The sequence below is a fragment of the Epinephelus lanceolatus genome, chromosome 2 (genome assembly GCF_041903045.1).
Source record: "Epinephelus lanceolatus isolate andai-2023 chromosome 2, ASM4190304v1, whole genome shotgun sequence".
Lineage (NCBI taxonomy): Eukaryota > Metazoa > Chordata > Actinopteri > Perciformes > Serranidae > Epinephelus > Epinephelus lanceolatus.
The window spans coordinates 17,229,722-17,251,714 of NC_135735.1; the positions used below are offsets into that span (position 1 = coordinate 17,229,722).

The window sequence follows — 21,993 nt, forward strand, 5'->3', positions numbered from 1 at the left end:
CCTATTTACTGCTAATCAAGTCGTACACTCGATCAATGCAAATATTTTAGGACGGCTGTAGCGAGGATCTGAGCCGTGTTTCTGCTTACTACCTTTGCAAGTGATAAAGTACAATAATTATACGCAACACAGAACAAAACAAAAAATATGAATAAATACAAACAGCCACACAAACATTGATTAATTCCAGTCACATGTTTGAAACTTTTGTGATGCAGGAAGAAGAAAACAAGACATTTTTTGGGCTTCATTTTATTGTAAATGGGTCTATAAAAGTGAGCAAATAAAGGTACAACAAATACGCTTAAGATATGAGTAATTCGGGTGGGAATGTAGAAGAAAAGCAGCATGAGTTCTGGATAACTTGTGGCTAGATGAACCTCTTTTATGACAACACCCTCAGACACTTGTTCTCACTGTGTATAAATGTTCCCACTAGCAATGACAGAGAGACAAAGCAGCCTAGTACAGCCAAACTCAACTTGTCAAATGACATCTAATTACTTTTAGAACCTGTGAATGTATAACTATATGGCATAACTCGTACGTACTGATCCTTTCTATAGTTTTATATAATGCATATAACATTTATTTAGAAAATACAAACAATTTCATCATTTGGATATAAAAAAACAGGAATGAAAAAGACTCACAGAAGACAAAAAGAAAGAAAAACATAGAAAATAATTAAGTACCGAAAGTAATGAATGCAGATGGAAGCGTAAAGTCTTTAAAATGTAACATGTATGTGAAAATAACTGATGTGTAATTAAAAACTAAAATAGAAGGAGGACAGCATAATTTGATAAAGATGTAAAATAAATGCTACAGTAGAAGCAATTATAGGAAACGCTAATGTGAAAAGAAATATGATATAACTTTTATTTAACTTTGCATAGTTCTGGATTATAAAGAAAGTGCTTCGTTACGCTGCATCTGAGGAAAAGCTATGTGATATTCCAGTGTTAGGAAAGCCAAACACTTTTGGCAGTGCACTTTTCAGGATCAGGTAGAGACTGTTCACTCTGTTTGGGCTGTATTTTCACTTTTGAACACTTATTCATGACACTGCTGTGCTTAAGTGTTTCCATTGAATCACAACTTTTGTAAATATATTATCCTCTGAGGACATACTGTGGGATCAAGTGTGAATTATCTGCGCTCTACCTGCCTGGATTTTCCTTTAGAAAAAGACGATATCTGCACCATTGAGTGTTAAAAGCATAGTCCTCTGATTTATAAGGTTTATTCAAATGTATTTTCTACGAAGCTTTGGTTATAATTTAATTGCCTTGCTATATATCTATCACGACTTTGTCTCATTACCTACATTCCTGCTTGTTTATGTTGAAGCAAAATCTTTTTGGTCACATTCAGAGCGTGTTAATATGTGTGGGTACAAACGTACTGTCGGCTGTATATGTCATTTCAGAGATAATGTGAAAACAAACCTCACAAGGCCCTGAGTTTGGCCAGGAGAGCCTCTACATCGGACTCTCCGTTGGTGCTGCAGCTGCTGACCGCAGCTCCAGTGGAGGACGCCTGGGAGGCCAGAGGCTCTGCTTTAACCTCCATCTCTCCCCCGGGTGATTTAACCGTCTCTCTCTCCACCACCCTTTCCCTGTCCTGCCAGTGGCTGTGACCCGGGGTGTTCCTGTACCTGCGGCCTGACTCGGAACACGCAGCAGCCTTGGCCCGGGCAGTGGATGGATGGCCCTCAGACTCGTTATGGACCTCCTTGGCAGGGGGAGCTTTCACCACCGCTGAACCTAAATTTATATTCTGCCGAGAGCGAGACCTTTGTAAAGGTGCCTTGTTGTTTTCTGTGAGTGAAAAACAGAGAGACAAAGCAGTGAGCACAACTGTGGGCATGAGGGAGGAGAGCCAGGAGAGGTGGAAGGAATGGAAGCGAAGGGTTAATGAGATTACAAATTAAATAACAAACAAGGAAAGAGGAGAAAAGTTAAAAAAGCAAGCGAGGGAACATATCAAATGTATTGTTAGTCATACACAAAATAATGGAAAAACAGAAAACATTAGTAAATAATGAGGAAGCACTTGAGTCAGCACATGCACAATAAAGCAAAGGTACATACACACATGAGCTCACTGTGCACACTGTTCGTCTGGATGGATACACACATAAACACACACTGTGGAAGCGTACGGCATGCATACAAACACTGATGAGGACAAATTTTCTGCAGCAGACTGTGGCATGCAGCTAGCTCAATATGATGAAATGGATATGGCCGATCAACCACAACAGAAACTCAATAACACTGTGCGTCGCCCTTTTCCAATCTCCCAGTCTCTTTCCCTTTTCTCTTACATGACACCCTCACCCGGCTCCACCTCCCCTGATTCCACCATCATCATCCATTCTCCTTCCTCCGCTCTTCATCTTGGCTCTCTGCTCCTACAGTAGTCCGCTTCATCTTTCTTATTTCTCTTACCTCCCCCTCCCCCCTGTTCTCTTCTCTCAGCCTGCTGCCCTCCCTTCTGGTTCCCGACTTAAAACACACCCCCAGACAGACAGTGGAACAGAGTGACGGCCCAGATCAGACCTACGTTCTGAATTATAATCCCTCTGAGTAGATCTTAGACTTCATCATCAGTATGTGTGTGCTGGAAGGAGAGGGTAAATCCATATTCATGTGACCTTGAGCGTGAGGCTGAGAGGAGTGGCGCGAGGAAAGACACCACCGCATTTAAAGTTTCCTGAGCCTGAAATGTCTGGCAAACAGGAGTCAAACACAGCAGAGCAGAACAGAGCGACCCGCTCTGTCAGCCAATCGGTAATGAGTTTGGAGCGTGGCCAGTCAGTCATGACAGTGTGTTTTATGGGCCGCGCTGACGAATGACAAGGAACGTCCCTGAACACAACCTCTGACAAATAAATAAGGATAAAGGGAGGAAAGAGAGCAGACAAGAAAGAACCGACTGCGAAATTAAGCAAAGAAATCCAACGAAGAACACACACACACACACGCCCACACACACGTTCGCACAAAAACTCGTTAGGCAAACAAGAGGCAGTGGGGGATTTTAAAAGGATGAAATGAGTGGAGTGTGTTGCCTTGTTGCTGTGACTGAACATTTACCACAGCTGAAAATCCAAGTCCCCTCTCATTATCTCACCCTTTTGCGCTCTCTCCTCCCGTTGTTGCAGTCTCTGTTTTTCTTTAAAACGATGACAATTACTCCCCACTGTCGATCATCGTGCTCCACGCTCCCTGATCCCGTCCCGTTCCTCTCCTCCCTCTCAAAACATGTCATCTACCCTCCGTGCCTGTTTGTTCGTGCTCGAACAGGGCGATGCCCCACAGACACACATTTCCTTTACAAATAACACACTTAAAGGTTCTGATGTTGAGAAAATTATCTATTGTGGTATCAGCAATTTGCATTTTAATATCTTGTTTACACTTGTGTTGAAATTTTAAACCGATGCCATTCCTGTCTTCTCGGAGAGAAAAAAAGAGATCATGGTAGCAGGTATTATCAGACATCACTTTTTGTCAAAATTCAAACATCAGCATCATATTTATTTTAGCATTTATTACCATGAATTACACTTTATTTTCCGCTCTGCGAGGACACTTAGTCATTATATATGAAAAACACATACTGGTAAGAAAATGCAAAGCGCTGTATCAATACATATAAATTTATACTTCAAAAAGAGATAAAAAAACCCCCACACTTCAATCAGACCTCTTATCCAAAAGTGCATTTCTTTTCTTCCTAACAGGGCCCTGGCCTTTAGTGGAGAGCATGATCAAAGTGCTGGCAAGTTCAGTTTCTTCTTACTTTGCCCGCCTGTGACACCTAGCTGCCCCTTCCTTTGAAGACCGGCTAGCTTCTCAACGTATGCCTTCATCTAAGCTGTAAAATGCGTCTGAGAGATGTAAAACATGTCTCATCTCACAGGTCTTACTACTTTTACCAACAGCTGACACTGGTTTTATAGGAGGACGAGTCAAGTGGGATTCGAAAGACTAAAACCCTTGTCTTTTATTGAACACACACTGTGATGGCGGGGCTGTGCATTTATCTCTCTCAGGCGGTTTGGTACAGATTTAGATATGTGATAAGTAATCTGATGTAGAAATCAAATACACTTAGAGTTAGTGCTTTTCAAACAGGCTTAAAATTGATTTTTAGTTGTAAATCGATCAAGTTTTTTAAATTATGACTGGCAATAACTTAATTAAAAACATTTATGTCACTTTTTATTCCAAGTACAGAGCACAGACTGACAAAATAATGGACGCAGCTACCATGACGTAACCCACTGGTTTTGAAGCCTAGAGTTTGGCATTGTTGACCACCGCCATGTTGTGTTTTTGGAGCCAGGAGTGACCATATTTGGATGAGAGGGTGGAGCTGTGGAGGAGCAAGGGGTGCATCTGACAAAGAAGGTGAGGACACTATCGGCAGACAGCCTGTCTCTCAAAGTGGCCCGCTCTTAGTTATGCATAACTTTAAGCCTTAATAAAATGTAAACAGGTTAGTTATATAAAAATTCAATCCCTGTACTGTTGTCATGAATGTCTAAATTAGCTTTAGAAACCAAAACAGTTTTTTGTACCTGGCTGTTGTATGTTTATTTCTGCTGTAAAGTTGGGCATTTTGACAATGGGAATTGACTCACTTCAGCCTCAAGTAGCCATTCAGTGAATTGCAGTTTTTGGCACTTCTGCATTGGGTTCATTTTGCAGCCTTGGTGATGAATTAAAAAAAAAAAAAAAAAAAAAAAAAAAAGTATAATAAAATGAAAATAATAATAATAATAATAATGATAATAATAATGATAATAATAAAAAAAATAATGGGTGTGTGGAGTTAGAAACAGCCTGGTACAAAAATGGTAGTAGTCTCTATAGCTATTTTTTCCTTTCAGGGGGTTGAATTTTTCCATTACATTTCATTACGGCTCAAACTTAGACATGATTAGGGTGGGGACGCTCTGAGTGACAGGCTGTCTGCTGATACTGACCTCGAACTCTCAGTCAGATCCACCCCTCACTCCTCCACAGCTCCAGCCTCTTGTCCAACTATGTTCACTCCTGGCTCCAAAATCCAAGATGGCAACAGCCAAAATAGTGTGCGGCTTCAAAACAGGAGGCCAATGGGTGATGTCAGAGTTGTAAAAATCCTTTTTTTTTTTTTTTTGCAGTCAATGTTCTTTGCTTATCAGATTTCACACAGCTCCTTCTGCATCCACAATGGGCTTTAAACATTTTTCACATAACGCAGCACTGCTCCCCTTGACCCACGAATAGACTCTGATGTATAAAACTGGTTGCGTTCTCCTTCAACAATAAGTAGTGACAAAAAGGGCAACATTTTGGACAGTTCCCAGAGGGATGCATTTTTCACTTAGGACTTGGCAACTGGGTATTGTTTACCTCAATTTCAGGGTCATTGTCATCCATCTAAATCTAGCATTTTGAACAACAGCAAATGGGTGCATGTCCTTGTAAATAAAACAGCTTATTGCTTCAGTTATTGCCTTTGACCAGGAGGAGTTAGGGGCAAGTAGGGTTAGTTGTTATTTTTAGCATTGTTGTTAAGTTTGCCTCGGGTTGATTGCTTCTCGAGGCAATGATTCCGACAGCTGTGACAGTTCTTGTTGCCTGCTGTGTTTTTTTAAAGGAGTACGTTGGCGATGTCAGCGTAAAAGGTTTTAAGGAGTTGTTGCATGTTTTGCATGCTGCATCTCTTTTGTCAAGATTTCTGTCAGTGTATAACACACAGTAGATTTTTTTCCCCCACTACTAATATAACCTGATCGATTTTAAACTTTTTTGATCTGTGTATTGATATAGTGACATCTTGCACTCTTGAATTGAGTTCCTTATACCTAGCAGTTAAACTTCACACCTCACTGTAATAGCAGTTCATTGGAAAACATTCCCTGTCCAATATTAGAGGAGTGTGAGAGGTATTCCTTTATTCCATCTGCAAACAGCAGCAAAAAGGAGTTCACATTTCCCCGTGTAAGATCATTTGCTCCATTTATATATTTGCTGCTTCAACTGATGCAGATGAGCTTTTACTCATCTCTCCTCCTCCTCCTCCCTCCTTTTCTGCTCTCTTGAAGTTTGGAGAAGTTAGTAGGCAGGGAGCCTCAGCAGAGAGACGGAAAATGAAGTGTGGACTGCAGCAGTGCTTTGCCTGTCTTTTCCTTTCCCTGACTGTTAAAGCTACACCGCCTGCCACCATTGTAGTGACAATGAAATCATCTACATGAGGAGCTGTTAAGAGATCGGAGAAAAAACAGTCAACACATGAGAAAAGCCCGGAGATTGGTATTTTCTGTATGTCTGTAAAACATGAACACATTGTGATGCTGGTAAACTACCAGTCTATCATAGTCCTCAGTCTGCTGCCGTCCTTAACTTTGCTGGAAGGCAGAATGGAGAAGAAAAAACACTTGAAAAAACAATGATAAAAGAGCTGGCAGACTGTGCTTATTGTGTCTCTGCTTGCTCACAGCTTTGCTGCAAAATGTGTCTTTAAACTGTAAGTCTCACAGCCCACAGCCTTTTTAACCAGCTACTGACACTGGTTCTGTTGCCGCATGAGACAAGTAAAATCTCAAACAAAACAGACTAATCGCTGCTCTGAACGGTTTGGATACATCATCAGGAATTTCAAGATGGAACCATGGTGGTTTATTAAATGTCTGGTAGGGTGGCATTTTATAGGAATGTAAAAGGCCCTGTCCAATACGCAGTGTTTCTTTTCTTTTTTTTCTATCTGCAAATAGCAGCGGAGAGGAATTCACATTTTCCTCTTGTCAGATCATTTGGTCCATTTGCATTTGCCACTTCTAATACAGATGCAGATGAGCCTTTCCTCTCATCTCTCGCTCCCTCCCCCTTCCCTCCACTCTTATGAAGTTTGCAGTATTTGATCACTTTAAGAAGAAGAGTAGTCATGCAGACTCGCAGAAATACAGACAGTGAAGTGACTTTTTCTCTCTGTGGAGTGACTGACACAACAAGTTGAAGTTAGCGAGATCAAACGCGCGTTTCTCTACCCGCCATAAAACACAACACAGCACGCTGGCTTGGCAGTTTGCGGCATGCTCTGTCTGACGACGATGAATTTAAACTAGGGATGCAATTAATGATTGCTTTAATTATTGGTTTAACTAGCGATTATTTGTTCAGATTAATCCTTTAGCCTATAAAACGTCAGAAAATGGAGGCAAATGCCTTGCAGAAGTTTCCAGGGCTGTAGCTGATGCCTTCACATTGCTGATTTTTGTCCAATAAGAGAACAAAGATATATCTAATGTACTATAACATAAGACAGATTGAGGCAGAAAATCTTCATATCTGAGAAGCTTGAAAAACTATCAGCTATTGGTGACAAGCATGATCGTTTTAAAGCCCCGTTCCCACCAAATCTGATACGTTTCCAACGCACACAGTACTCATATATGCAGGCACGGTTGTTGTTTCTCACTGCTCCATGCATCCAGCTCTGGCTGTATTGCCTTTACACTGGTGATGTAGATATCTGTCTGCACCTCATTGATCGTCCACAGAACGAGGTTTCACACCTCTTACATACCTTTTGTACAGAAAAGAACAGATTGGTTTACAATCTCTGGTGCAATCAGCAGGATATTCAGAAATTGCACGTTTGTGCATTGAGCACTTGTGGAGCAAGAGTGAAGACTCTCGTGACTAATCAATGGATTGCAGTGTTTCTAGCTCCACCTTTTAGCATTCGATTAGTGTGCAAGGTACCATTTTATCAGGAAAAAGCAGGATGGAGCAGAAAGGGTCTGTTGGTACCATCCACAACTTTTGACAACAGCAACGCAAAAGTAACCCTTCTAATGTGTAACGGACTGAAATGCATGATACCCCCTTTACACCTTGCATTAACATGCGTTTTTTGTGACCAGATTGCAATCGGATTGCTCTTGACGACATTAAAGTACTTGAAACGCTTTGAGGACGGATTGTTATCCGATCTGCCAAACCACTGAAGGTGATCAGGGACGCATTGTGACCACGTCGAACACAAGTGTAAATGCAAATGCACAATCCACCAATCCTCCAATCCACATGCAACAACTCCCAGGGGCGAAAATACGTAAGCGAGGTGCGCCAACTGGACACAGGAAGAAGGAAGGAGAAGACAACACTCACCAGGTGGCAACTGCCAAGACAAAGAAAACACGGATGATAGCCGAGGAGGGAGTCACGGTGAGACAAAGTGTCTGCTCTCCATTTGGTCCGACAAAAGTGTCCATACAATCACATGATTTCACGGGCGACTAACATCTTGTTCTTGTTGTTATTGCGGCGCACAGAATATGACGGATCTGGATGTGAACACCAGAGACACATATTAATACCAGGTATAAATGTATGTGGTCAAGCACTGTCCGATTGCAATCGATCGCAAAAAATGCATGTTGATGCCAGGTGTAAAGGGGGGCCTTAAATCAGCCTGCTTGCTGGAAACAAGGTTCAAGAGTCTGGTCTTCAGTCCGATTTTAACATGGAAGTTGGGCTGCAACTCTCGACTTTCTCTCCTCTAATGGACGTCTGTACTTCGCCACTGAGGTCAGACAACAGATGCAAAACAACCTCATTATTTTGTGTGTGTGAGCGTGAGACTGTGTGTGCTGCGCAGTGGAAAACTATGATTTAATGTGTTTGTACATACAGAGAGGAGACGCGCAGAGGACAGCAACATTTAAGAGTTGAAAATGTATGGTGTCATAAATGTGTGTGATGCTCCAATGTCCCCCAGTGAGCCTTGTAAAAGGTAAAAGCTCGCAGACAGCTTGTTAGCCTGCCTGTGTGCATTAGGCCGGCTATAATTAAAGATCATTACCTGGCAACACAAGGTCTGTCCCTTGCTTGTTCGACGTAGTTAACTGTGTGTGTGTGTGTGCGTGTGTGTGTGTGTGTGTGTAGAGCGGTCTGTTTAGCTTCTCTGTCACATAGAAAAACAGCAGACAGGATTAAAAATGGGGAGAGGCAACAAGCAATGAAAGGAGAGTGGAAGGAGGACAACAGTGGAAGAAATGGGATGATGAGGGAGAATGATGAGAAGATGGGCAGAATACAAAAGCCTCAAGACAGTGGTATGATTTAGAGGCAATGATTGTGATTTGGACCAGACTAAAATAGAGTATGAAAAAGAGAGGGAGCAGAAAGGAGACATAGGAAGAGAGAATAAGAGGAGGTGTGGGGATGGGTTGTTGAAAGAGCACTATAACAATCCCTGTGGGTAATGTGAAAACCAGCACTGTTATAGGTAACTGAAGCCTGCCCTGCTCTAATGCATATCAAAGTGTTTTTTCTTTGTTGAGCTGTGATTTGACTCCCCCCCTCCCCCACCGCCATCTCTCCTCTCCCATATTTAACAACCCCAAATATCTTTGTTGAAATACAGAAGAATAGATCAGAGTGTTAGTGGAAAAGCAACATCATTTGGAAGCCTTTTAGGAGGATGTGTGCCACAGTGTATTCATGATGGATTTTTTTTGTCTGCTATTGTATGTATTAATTCTACCACAACAAGATCTGCCTCCAAATGGCATTTACTTTGGAGGGTTTTGGTTAAGCTAACAGCTGGATGTGGGGGTTGGGAACAAATTATGCTGAACCCATTAATTGATCAGTGGATAAAATCTTTTTTAATAAAGCAACATCTATTTTAGTAATCATTTTAAGTCATTAATCAAGCACAAAAGCCAAATATCAAGATGGTGAGGTTTTACTGCTTCTTTTAATCATTCTAAATTGATTATACTTGGGTTTTGGACTTGGTTGGAAATAAACAACTTGATGAATTCTCATTGGGCTCCTTGAAGGATTATTAGATTAATAACAATCAACAGATTAATTGATAATGAAAATAATCATTAGTTGCAGCCCTGAGGGCAAGCACTATATCTTATCAAGGCTGCCAGAACCACATACTTTGATTAAGTGATAGTGATGATCAGTGCGAAATAAGAACAGTGTTGGCCCCTCACAACCACCACTTAAGCACAGTTCACTTATAAAGCTTATTTGCAGAAAATGATGCTGCTCTGATGCTTTTTTGAGAGAGCTTACATTAGCACACAGACTTTTTTTTGTTTGATAATATTTGGGACATAGATGTAGGCTGTTAAAGCAAGTGTAAAAGCTCTGAGTTAAAAATCAAACGAACTTGGACATACTTTTTACATTCCACGTCCGCAGACAGCTGCAGACTTGTACTGGTCAGTTGGACGCACACGCAGTTCCATTCATACTATAATTGAAGGTAGCGGTGTGCCATATCATCTCGTTCACGATAATACCGGTATAATTTTAATATGATGTGAAAAATTCATATTGTAATACTCACGATATTTCAACTTGTTAATATAGTGATGTCATACTGTTACCCACGGCAACAACAAGCATGGCTGAAAGGGAAAAAAACTACAAAAACTACATATACTTGAATGTGCGATAGTTGTGGTATCATAACAGCCTGTCACAGGTTACAGCGTGATGATTAGAGGAGACATGGCAGAGCATAAAGGTCCAGGTGGAAAAAAAACAACTCCATCATTTAGGATTTTGCTAAAAGAAGGAAATCCCCTGTTGATTAATATTTATATATAGAACCAATAGTGCATTTTTTTTGTATTTTGGAACTGTTTAAATGTGTATTAATAGATTACTGTATACAGAATCTGAATCTCACTCTGAGTTACTGTTGTTTACAAACTAAAGAAATGAGAGATCATTTTTGTTTAGTTTTTGCTGAATGTTTCAAGGCAAACTGTAAAACTATATCACTTATCTTATTGCAATTCTATTTTCTTAAATTAATATTACCGTTTTTAAAATTAATTTGTTGTATCTTCAAGAATATCGTTATCGCAAAAATACCCTGAAATATTGTGATATTATTTTAGGGCCATATCGCCCACCCCTAATTGAGGGTCCGTGTTGATGTGGCATTCCACTCGTGCATTTCCCGATTCACTCTATCCAGTTGGTGGTGGTAATGCATGATGTTTGCCAACGACCATAAAAATCAAGAAGAAGAAGCATGGGTTAAAAAAAAAAAAAAAGGCAACCTCATAACAGCAAGACGAGATCATGTGTTTGTAGCTTTGGGCCGAATAACAAAAAGAACGCAAAAAGAAAAAGCTAGCAAACCAGCTTAAGGTGCATACGCCACCAACAGGACTGTAGTTTGGAAAAAGAGAATATATTTTGTAACTGGAGCGTGCGTAGTCTGCAGGGTCACAAATTTTGGGTGGCACATGGACGACCACATTCCCATCACGTTGACAGCAAGTATGAACTGAGCGTAATTGTGTTAAGCACATCCTCTGACGTAATCTATGAACACAGTGGAGCCTGGATAAGAAGCAGACTGGTTCAAAAGAGAGAGTGGGGGCAGTTCCTTGACATTTATAGGTCACCCTCGATGACTCAACTACAAACAAATCCATAGTGATCATAAATATTATTTAACTGGACATGGCGATGGTCTGTGCACAAGCACAAATGTGTACACAGGGAACACACTCATAAAGACATGTCAACACATTTCCACTGCCATGCTTAAGTGGACATGATTGAGTCATATTAAAATCAAGTGTACATGACAAAAAGGAGCAGGGAGTGGGCAGGGTGTTGGGGTGGTTTACTGCTTAAAACCAAAAAGGGCGACGTGGAGGATGAAAGGGCTGAGCTGGATGTCCCTCAAGTCTTCTGCCCCTCAGTGTGAACCCCAGCCACTGTGAGCTGCAGCCAAGCATGACATTACGTTAGCACGCCTTGGTGCTTCTAACAATGCCTCAAAAGTGAGCCTGGTTCCCTGCCACTAGTACTGCTACCCTATACACAGTACTGCCTCACACTGCGGACGCTGCTCTATTGAGAATACAATTAAAGCAAACAGTGCAAAGTGTCTTTTTTTTTTTTTGAATCTCATAATTTACATCTCCACTGTCAGTGCTAGTGATGTGACATTTTGCAATGACATTACACATCAAAAACATGGTTGTCATGACAAATTTGTTCTTGTGGGTTTTTCAGGAGGTGACTGACAGACAGCCCGACTTAAATAAACTCAATATACTATAGATAGAAATTGTGCATGATTAAGGATGAATGTGTCTGGTTGAGCAAGCACGGATATGTCCGATGTCAAGGCAAACTAGTGCTATGATTACAGTGTAATAGCTGCCATGTTTACCACACATAAGCTAAATATTACCACACTACTGCACTGTGCTTTTGAGGGAGCATAAAGGTTATATTAATAACTGTTACCAGCTTGGCAGAAATAATGACTTCCCCGCTTCAACTGCACTGCCACATGATAACATAACTCTGGAGCAGGCAAAAAAAAAGGCAACATGATGTTTAGTGTTATAAATGACCCATCTCCAGCAAGTTTTACATCTCTGCAAGTTGTTAAAATGCATCCATAGATCTAAAAACCTGCTGTACTAGGCCATGCTCAGCGATTATACAAATATGTAATAGTAATAATATAATCTGTAATAGATGGGATAAAAGATGCAAAACAAAAAAAAGAAATTAAAAAAAAAAGAGGGATAATCCTTTACCATATAAACAAATCTGTCCGCCTGTATTACAAAGAGGAAATACACCTGGCAGATGGTTGTAGCAGCCCGGGCTCTTAGTCCTGCTTTACTCTAATTATACCTACATGCAGGGTAATGGACTGAGAATGTTTCCTCATACAGGGACAGCATCACTTCCTGGGGTCTCTGTCTCTCTTCTCTTTCTCTCTGTCTTCAGCACACACACACACACACACAGACACACACACACAGGCACAAGCACACACACACACAGGTAAAAGCAGACATCAGAAACAAACACAGCAAGACAGCCTGACAGACACACATCACTGCGTAGACGCAAACACACGCGCACACATATACACAGTCCTTTTCTAATAAGCACTGGCTATTTCACTGATACAGGTGTACAGCCAGTGTACTCTGCTGCCTCTGGCATGAATTAAACATGTCTTGGTTTCAGGCTCTGCTACCTGTTGTTGTTTGTGTGGTTACTGCTGGTAAATATCCCCAGCAGCCGAAGTCTAATGCATATGTATTTCCCCTCAGTGGCTTCACACTAACTAAGGGTTTCTATCAGCCGCTTTCTCCAGCAGTGTACACCTGTCACACTGGGAGAGTAAAATATTGATCCTTCACACGCCTCCAGACACGAAGCTGAAACGCACCGGCAAGTGCATCCGCGGACAGACAAACAGACAGATGCGCACATTTCTCTGTTAGCTTCCAATCAGTCTATAACATGGATTAATGAACTGCTGGACTGAGGAGAAGTTTATATGATAGATGAGGAGCACAGCCGATAGACTCCTGTGTGTTGCACACAGACACGGACTGCAGTTGATTATGGAGAACCTGCATAAGCCAGTATCCGTAACACATTTTCAGCCCCCATTTTACTGATAAATTCCTTTGTAATTAAAAAGAGATTTTTATAAAATCAAAACTTCAGTGGAACTCATGTTTTTACATTGTTGTGGTTTCCACTTGCCAACATCCAAATACAAGGAGTAACCAGTGCCCTAAAGGTGATTTATTGTCATACATTCAAGTCTATACAAGAAGGAATTGGTATTGAACTCCAATATTATTTTGGAAACGGCTGTAATGTGTCCTAAACACAAGTATCAAAAACTGCCAACTGCCGAAAGCTGGAATAGAGTGTCCAGTACTGCTGCTTGTGTTTAACATTTAAGAAGTTTGGCTGTACTTCTCATGTGAACAAAAAACATCTTGTACAAAAAACCTGTTTATATTTCCCACTGTTGGGAAAAATATGGCATTGATATAAGTGTTATAACTTGTATCCAAATCTGGTTGTAGTAAGGTCTGTCATATTTGCTTCGGAGAGCTGTACGCACAAATACAATTCAATGCTGTCGGACTCTTCCTGAACCTACCACTTTGCCAACACTCAACCAATCAAATTTGCGTCAAAGCTATCTGTGAGGTCAGGCTGGGTCGCCGCAAAGAGTGTCCAAATCTTTGGTCGCAAATACATCGGAGGTGGACACAAGCCTAGCCTGTAGCTTTCTTATGTGCAATAATATTACTGTAAATGTGTGTTAGTTCTGCTGGCGATATTCAGAGTTTTCCCTGCCATTATACGGGTTAGGCACAGCATCTAAGTGTTTTTGCAGGAACGTAAAAGCAATTGGAAGAGCTTCTGGAGGCGAGGCTCCGAACTAGACTGTTAGCTATCAAGCTAGCTAGCATAGTTCACAATTGTTCACTAATATAGCATGTATGTAATGCAGTATGTAACGTCACTATCTATTCTCTTAAAACGTCAGATTGGAACTGGTTGTTTACTTGTAAAAAATGAAAAGCACTGATAAAACGATTTGATTCGTAGATTGACTTCAGCTCTTCTCATCTTACACAGTCTGGTAGTTTGTGGGGACAACTAACCTGGAAATCCAGATGCCCCGCCCCTAGCAAATTCTAATTTGTACTCCACGGGGATCTGGCCCCGACGAGCAGAGCCCGGTGAATCACCATCAGACCAATCAGATCAGTCTATCTGACAGAGGCAGGCTCTGGGCAGGCGTAACATGATGAGGACAGCGCTGCACCGTAGGAATCGAAAAGTAAACAGCCAAGACGGCAGCTGCCGAAGAAACGCTAAGCCAACTACACTTATCTTTATCCTTGAGAGAGGAACAGAAGATTGCCCTAGAAGCCTTCACTTCCAGGAAGGATGTTTTTTTGCCGTTTTACCGACGGGATATGGCAAAAGCATAATATATCAGTTAGCCTCACTGGTCGGCAAACAAATGGGGCTTAGTGCAATAAATAGGTCACCTTGTTTTTTGCTCTGACTGGCTATTGTGCTATCCAACTGCGTGCGGCTGTATTTAATATGCCTCAGTTAGTGCCGCCCCTTGGGTAGGAAGGGTGTATCAGTGAGGGCCAGACTCAAAATATTTCTAGATTTGAAAGTCTGGATTTCTAGGCTAGAGGACAACCTCAGTAAACTAAATAGCTGAAACTACCCTCGGTTTTGTAACAAGGTGAGATGGAGCCGGAGGCGACAGCTAAACTTGACCTTGGCTTTAAAAACACACTATCAGATTGCTTATTGTGCATTAATGAATTATAAATTAGTGTACACTGATGCACATGTACAGTTCGGTTATGTTTGGTGTCAACTGCTAGATCCTGTTTGTTATTCCACCTCCGGCACAAATTATTTAAAACAGTTTTGACTGGATAACAAGTGTTAACTGATTTACGTTCAGTACGAAACAATGAATATTCTCAACTCTACTGTTCTCCTCTTTGACCCTATGTCCTCCAACAGAAACCATTTGTGCTGCTGTGGGTTGATGTAGATGGATAGATAGATTGGTATACCAATGTATTTATTTATTTTTTTGTTGTGGACGTATGATGTTGACCATGTTTGTATTTTAAACATCTTTTAATATAACTCTATATGCTTGCTTTGTGTCTTTGTAGGACACATTTCTAAAGAAAAATCCAACAGTGCAAATAACAATAATTTGTTTTAGTTACAGAAAAAAAAAAAAAACGCTTTCCCTCAGATTCGTGAATAAAGTGTGACATTAATTCTAACCCAAAAAATCGTGACTCTTATTCAATTAAGAATTGTGCAGCCCCAGTTGTAATGGAAATGATTTAATGATGCAGAGGTCTACACAGCAGGGATTGTTTAGCAACACCAATTTAGTAAGGTAATGTGAAATTTCACTTCACACCCATAATGCAACACAAGATAGAATCCCCCACACTGTCAGGACATCAAAAGGTAATTCAATAATTTAAACTCCAATGGAAGACTTCCATTCTTTGTCTCTTTTGTATTCCATCTGAGGTGTTTCTTTTTTGCCATTGTTTCTGCTGCCAGCTGAGGGCTTGTGTTTAACACTCAGGCCGACTCTGACAGCTCTCAATATGCAGGGCCAGTCCTGCCAAACAGACTTATGAATTCCAAACAGCCCGGAGTCATGCTCCATATTTCATTGAAGTTGAATATTTAAAAAGATCAACCCACTCAAAACCCTATAAAACCTATCGTTCTGGGGCCTTGTGTCCTAAAAATAAAATCGCATCTGCCATATCGCATTACAGACAGCCACATCAGCCTCCATCTCTTAACCATTTCCCTCTCTCTGTTCCCTTCTCTCTCTGACAAAACCCATCTGGTAACCAGCCTGTCTCCATCAACACAGGTTCTGCTCTCTCTCTCTTTCAAACAACTGCACACTTCTTCCTGCTGCCTTTATCTCGTTCGCTTCCCTTTTCTCTCTCACTGTCTGGAACTCACAATTTCTTCCCTTTATTGGTACGGTAACTCTCACCCCTGAGCTGTCATTCAGCCTCATCTCTTCTTAGGGAATCACACAGACCACCAGGTAGAAGAGATGGTTCTCCATTTCCCTCCGACAGCACAATGGACCTGGTTTCTAATTTCAAAAAAGTGAGCCCAAAAAGCACGAGATTTGACGAATTGCAGCACAATTAGTGGAGATGGGCTGCAGTGCAGCCTACCTCTGACAGTACAGTCTCAGGCAGATCAAAACAATCCGCTCTCCAATTAAAGAATTAAAAAATTAGCATTGACTAATCAAAAATGTGAGAAACGGTTAGTTTCACACTCACTCTGCCCATATCACCCTAAATAGACTTTGTCTGGGTATAAAATAACAATAACATAATTAAGCAATAAGAAGTTCATTTATCTTGATGTAAATGATGTCATAAGCAGACTCTGAGCTCAGCCATAACATTCATTTGCCTCACAGTGGATTAGGTGAAGATGTTGTCAGCAAAGAGAAAACACTGAGTTTATGTCTGAGCGCAAAATGCCACCAGTGATTGATTAAACCTGATTAAACTAAACCCAATTTAAAGAGCAGAATGACTCCTGTCGACTGACATCAAGTTCATCATGTTATCCAGTCAGTAGATTTCCTGCTTCCAGAAGGTGATTCGTCCATGTTGTATTACAATGGCCAGACAGGCGTGACATGTCTACTTGGGTCACCACTGTCAGATATGTTAATGATCATATACAATAAATCCGTAAAGCATAGCTGACACCATGTTTATATTTTAGTTCTGTAAAACTCATATTTAGGAAATTGCTTGACAGACTGAGCGACTTTTCTAACCAGTATTATGCTTGACTCAGGCTTGACAACCCTTACACTGGCAATTGTTATCAATATTACAGGTATGCAGGGCCATATAGGCCAATAAGCAGAAACATCTTACATCAAAGATGAACACACAAGGGATGGTAAATAGAAAGGGTAAATGGAACTGTACTTGTGTAAGTGCCCTTCTAGTCTTCCGACCACTCAATGCGCTTTTACACTACATGTCATATTCATCCATTTACACACTGCTGGCCGAGGCTACTGTCCAAGATTCCACCTGCTACCTAGAGTTTTCAAACACTCCTACACACACCAGTGGCACAATTCAGGGTTCAGTATCTTGCCCAAGGACACTACAACATGCAGACTGGAGGAGCCAGGGGTTAAACCACTGATTTTCCAATTAGTGGAGAAACCACTTTCCCACCTGAGCCACAGCCGCCCCCTGATTAGGTCTAATGGTTTAGACTTAAAAGGAGTATCTTCTGGAATGTGCCATGACAGCACAAAAGTAGACAAAGCAGAATTACCGATTTTAAAATAAAACATAATAAAGAAAAGGTAGTTAATTACATACAGGAGTGTTGTTAATGAGATAATTTTCACCTATGCTAAATGGTAAATGGACTGCCCTTGTATAGCGCCTTTCTAGACTTCCAACCACTCAAAGCGCTTTTACACTACATCACATTGACCCATTCACACACACATTCACACACAGGCGGTTTAGGCTAACATACATGGTGCCACCTGCTACTCAGTAACCATTCACACACTCTCACACACCAATGGAACAGCCACTGGAAGCAATTTGGGGTTCTGGATACTGCCCAACGATACTTCGACATGTGGACTGGAAGAGTCGGGGATCGAAAGGCCGATCTTTTGATTAGTGGACGACAATCTTCCGAGTAGTGGACAACACGCTCTACCTCTAAGCCACTGTGAAATAGTATTGCAATTATGATATAATAGATGATGATAGAAATAACAAAGTCACTATACCTTCATATGGGAATCATTATCAAACATTGTTAAACAAAGTAAATAGTATCCCTGAAAAGCAAATGTACTTTTTTGCACACTGACTTTGCATTACTGGTTAAATGAGGTCAATGTTTCACCCCATTTAAGCGAAATGATACTGAATGTATGTATTGCATGGTGAAGGAACTCAGCATCAAATAAATCAAAAAATTTGGTTAACATGACAACATTTATGAGAAGTCGAGCCAGACCTACTGATATAGAGCAAAACAAGGGCTTTATATTTTATCTACCGACTGAAATTTACAATATGCTAATTTTATGCTTCCACTTCATTTCAGATATAATCTTTGATGAATAAACATGACACACACATGCAGACGCCTGTGGGCAGGAGCGTGTGCGAACACCCACCCACCAGTTGGCAGGGAAAAAAATTAGATCAAATCAACCCATACCAGAATTAAAATTAAGAGACAGGCAAAGCATCAGGCCAAGATGGAGCAATATAGGGTGGTGGTGATATTTAATAAATAAATTACTGCACGCCACTAACATAAAAGTGGTAGATCTTTAGATTGAATGCTGCCCTGCTGAGGATGTCATGGATAAGAAGCAGTCTACATATATGACTATATAACTTGAAAAGTAACATGGGATAAAGAGGTGGTTTTGTTTCCCCAACAGTTTGGTCATATTTGAGACAAAAAACAAACAAACAAACAAATATCCCTTTTGTAGGCATAAAACATCGAGGGAGAAAACACCGCAAGTGGACAAAGAGCAGCAGAGAACAGAAAGCATGTGCATGCAGAGACTAGAGTCTTCAATGTTGTCATACTGTTTATGCAAACCCAACACTTCATGCACCTGCTTCAAAGTAAAAGCTTCCACAGACTTGATTGCAGCGTTGCTGTGAAACACAAATGAACTATGGTAGCTAAGTGGAGACAAACTTGGATTTTCTGGCTTCACTAATTAGTAAAGACAGCGGCAAGCAGCGAGTCCACATCCAGGCTTCAAAACAACCCATCAGATACTTCTGGGTCACGTCACAGACGCAACATGTTTTTCCACAATCTACTGTTGGGCTGAAGGGCTTTAAATGCTTACACACTGACAAAGTAAGGTACTGCCTTTGCATCACGCTGCCCCAGAGAAAGTCCCGAATTGGCAAAGTGTTTTGTGTGTGTTGGTCCGTCTCCTTCTTCTCAGCAGCTCGACTCCCTGAGACATCAGTGTAAAGAAAGCGAAATTCACATGGCACCACTGCGGTGCTTTGGGGTAATATTGCTATGCTCTCCTGCAACCATTAAAGCTCACTGACATATCAATGCAATTAGAATCATGGCTGTGTCCCAGTGAAGGTCAGCTAGCACCACTCAGACTAACGCGGGGAGAGAAACAGAAAGACAGTAAGAGAGCGAGGGAAGAGAGGAAACAAATTAAGTGACAGGACAGCATGGCTGAGTTTAGCTCAGCCTCTGTCCAGGGGCCTCTTCTTCTAACTCTCATACAGGCCTGGCAATTAAAAATACATGCATCAATGGCCTACGCAACTCCTTAAAGAACACACAACGATACATTCACACAACTCAAACACATGTAAATGGACATAGCCATTCAGCATAGTGTGTGTAGCCTAGGGCTGAGCAATATGTTGCTATTATATCGATATCATGACGAGACTACATATCATCTTAGATTTTGGATATTCAAATATTTGAAGTGTTGTCTTTTCCTGGTTTTAAGGCTCGTTACAATAAGTGATGCAATTTTCTCAACTCGTTCCAGCCTTTCTATTACTTGCTTTTACCCACACAGTCATAAAATCCACATTAATGATGTTTAATCATCAAAAATCTCATTTTGCAAATATTTTGTGAATGCACATACGTTTATTTGTGGCAGCCCGCCACCATATCAACATCTGACGCCACATGTTAACTTTCTATTTTTGGAGTCAGACCATTCATTAGGTGCACTGTTGTATTATATACCGTTCTGTTAATTTATTGCATCACACTCTGGGCACAGAGAGAAGCTACTCAGGGCACAGATGTAGCCGCTAAACGCCAGGCGCAGTCAATGTGAAACTTAACCGTTCATTGCGCTGGCTCTTAAAAAATGCTTTCACTTGCTTCTGCAGCAGCTGCTTCTCTCATCCACCGATCTGATCAGCAGTGATCGAATCTACTGATCAATTATCCACACCACGACTCAACTCCACAAAATCCTCTTGAGTTAGAAGGGAATTCATGAAGAGTTCTGTCTGCCCTGCCATCACACAAAAATCTCTGAATATAGAGAAGGGACATAGCATGATACATGAAACATTACTACATAGGCTAACTTCTAAGCTTTGCCTCTCTTTTGGATAAATCCAAAAAGTCTGATTGTAAGTCTTTTTACCACTCAATGTGCTTGAACACTCCTTGTCATATTCATCCATTCACACACATTCACATACTGGTGGCCAAAGCTACTATACAGAGTGCCACCTGCTACCCAATTAATTTTCATACACACCCACACACACCGTTGGCACAATTTGGAGTTGAGTATCTTGCCCAAAGACACTTCAATACGTAGACTGGAGGAGCCAGGGATCGAACCATCAGTAATCCGATTAATGGAGAACCTGCTGTACCTCCTGAGCCACAGCCGTCCCCTGATGGGGCCTAATGGTTTAAACTGAAAAGGAGTATCTTCTGGAATGTGCCAAACAGCATACACTAACTCATTACAAAAGATTGAGTTGTTTCTTTCTTTCACCTGGGCCTGTATGCTCTGCCATTTCTCCTCTACTGTTCCTGCTGTAACTCCAGCGTTGACCATCATCACCTAGGCTTACATTACAACAGCCTTATGACAAAGTGACCTGTTGACGTTAAGATAGAGAGGAGAAGTAGGCAGAGATGCTGTGCTGCTGCCAGAGAAGCCGCAAACTCTCAGCAGCAGGTCGTTAAAAGGGTCTGAGAAGTCCGGGGCCATTCATAAAACTTTCGGGACGCCCAGGCCTGATGATGCCACTGACTCCACACTACTGAAGTGGCTCCGCTTTTTGGAACATGCTTGTTGTTGCTGCGCGTAACAGTATGATATCATTATGTCAACAAGTTGGAATATTATCATCAGCACCATATAATTTTTTTTTAATCGTATTAAAAATGGGGTGGGGGAGCCCTTCTGTGCAGAGTCTGCATGTTCTCCCCGTGTCAGCGTGGGTTTTCTCCAGGTACTCCGGCTTCCTCCCACAGTCCAAAGACATGCAGGTTAACTGGTGACTCTAAATTGCCCGTAGGTGTGAACGTGAGCGTGAATGGTTGTCTGTCTCTATGTGTCAGCCCTGCAATAGTCTGGCAGTCTGTCCAGGGTGTACCCTGCCTCTCGCCCAGTGTCAGCTGGGAGAGGCTCTGGCCCCTCTGCGACCCCCAACAGGATAAGCCGCTATAGAAAATGAATGCAACAATGGTCAAAATATCATGATACTTGGTTTCCTCCATATTGCCCAGCCCTTGTGTTGCCAAACGCATATTTCATATTCCTCATGCACTTAGGACTGATGGCTGGCCAGCCTTGCTCCATTCAATGAACCTCTAATCAATGCAGCAGACAAATGATGCAGTGAAACAGGAGGTTATACACATCACGGCTCAGGGGAACACATTAACCCAATCACCTCAAAAGGTATGGATCTGCCTAAAGAAAGCCACAGTTCATCACAAATCCTGAGTCCTCTGCAAGACAGACATTAGTAGGCCAAGGACAGTGGTGTTGATGAGATTGGAC

General features: G+C 41.4%; 1 protein-coding gene across 1 annotated transcript in view; it reads right to left on the bottom strand.

Annotated features, from left to right (window-relative positions):
• Positions 1-242: 242 nt before the first annotated feature.
• The window catches only part of LOC117260795 (protein diaphanous homolog 3-like), a 253,424-nt gene continuing 231,673 nt past the window's right edge, over positions 243-21,993 (bottom strand). Inside the window, exon 28 of the mRNA XM_078174650.1 lies at positions 243-1,823. Within this exon, the coding sequence (XP_078030776.1) occupies positions 1,453-1,823 (371 nt within the window). The 3' untranslated portion in view covers positions 243-1,452. The remainder of the gene's footprint in view (positions 1,824-21,993) is intronic.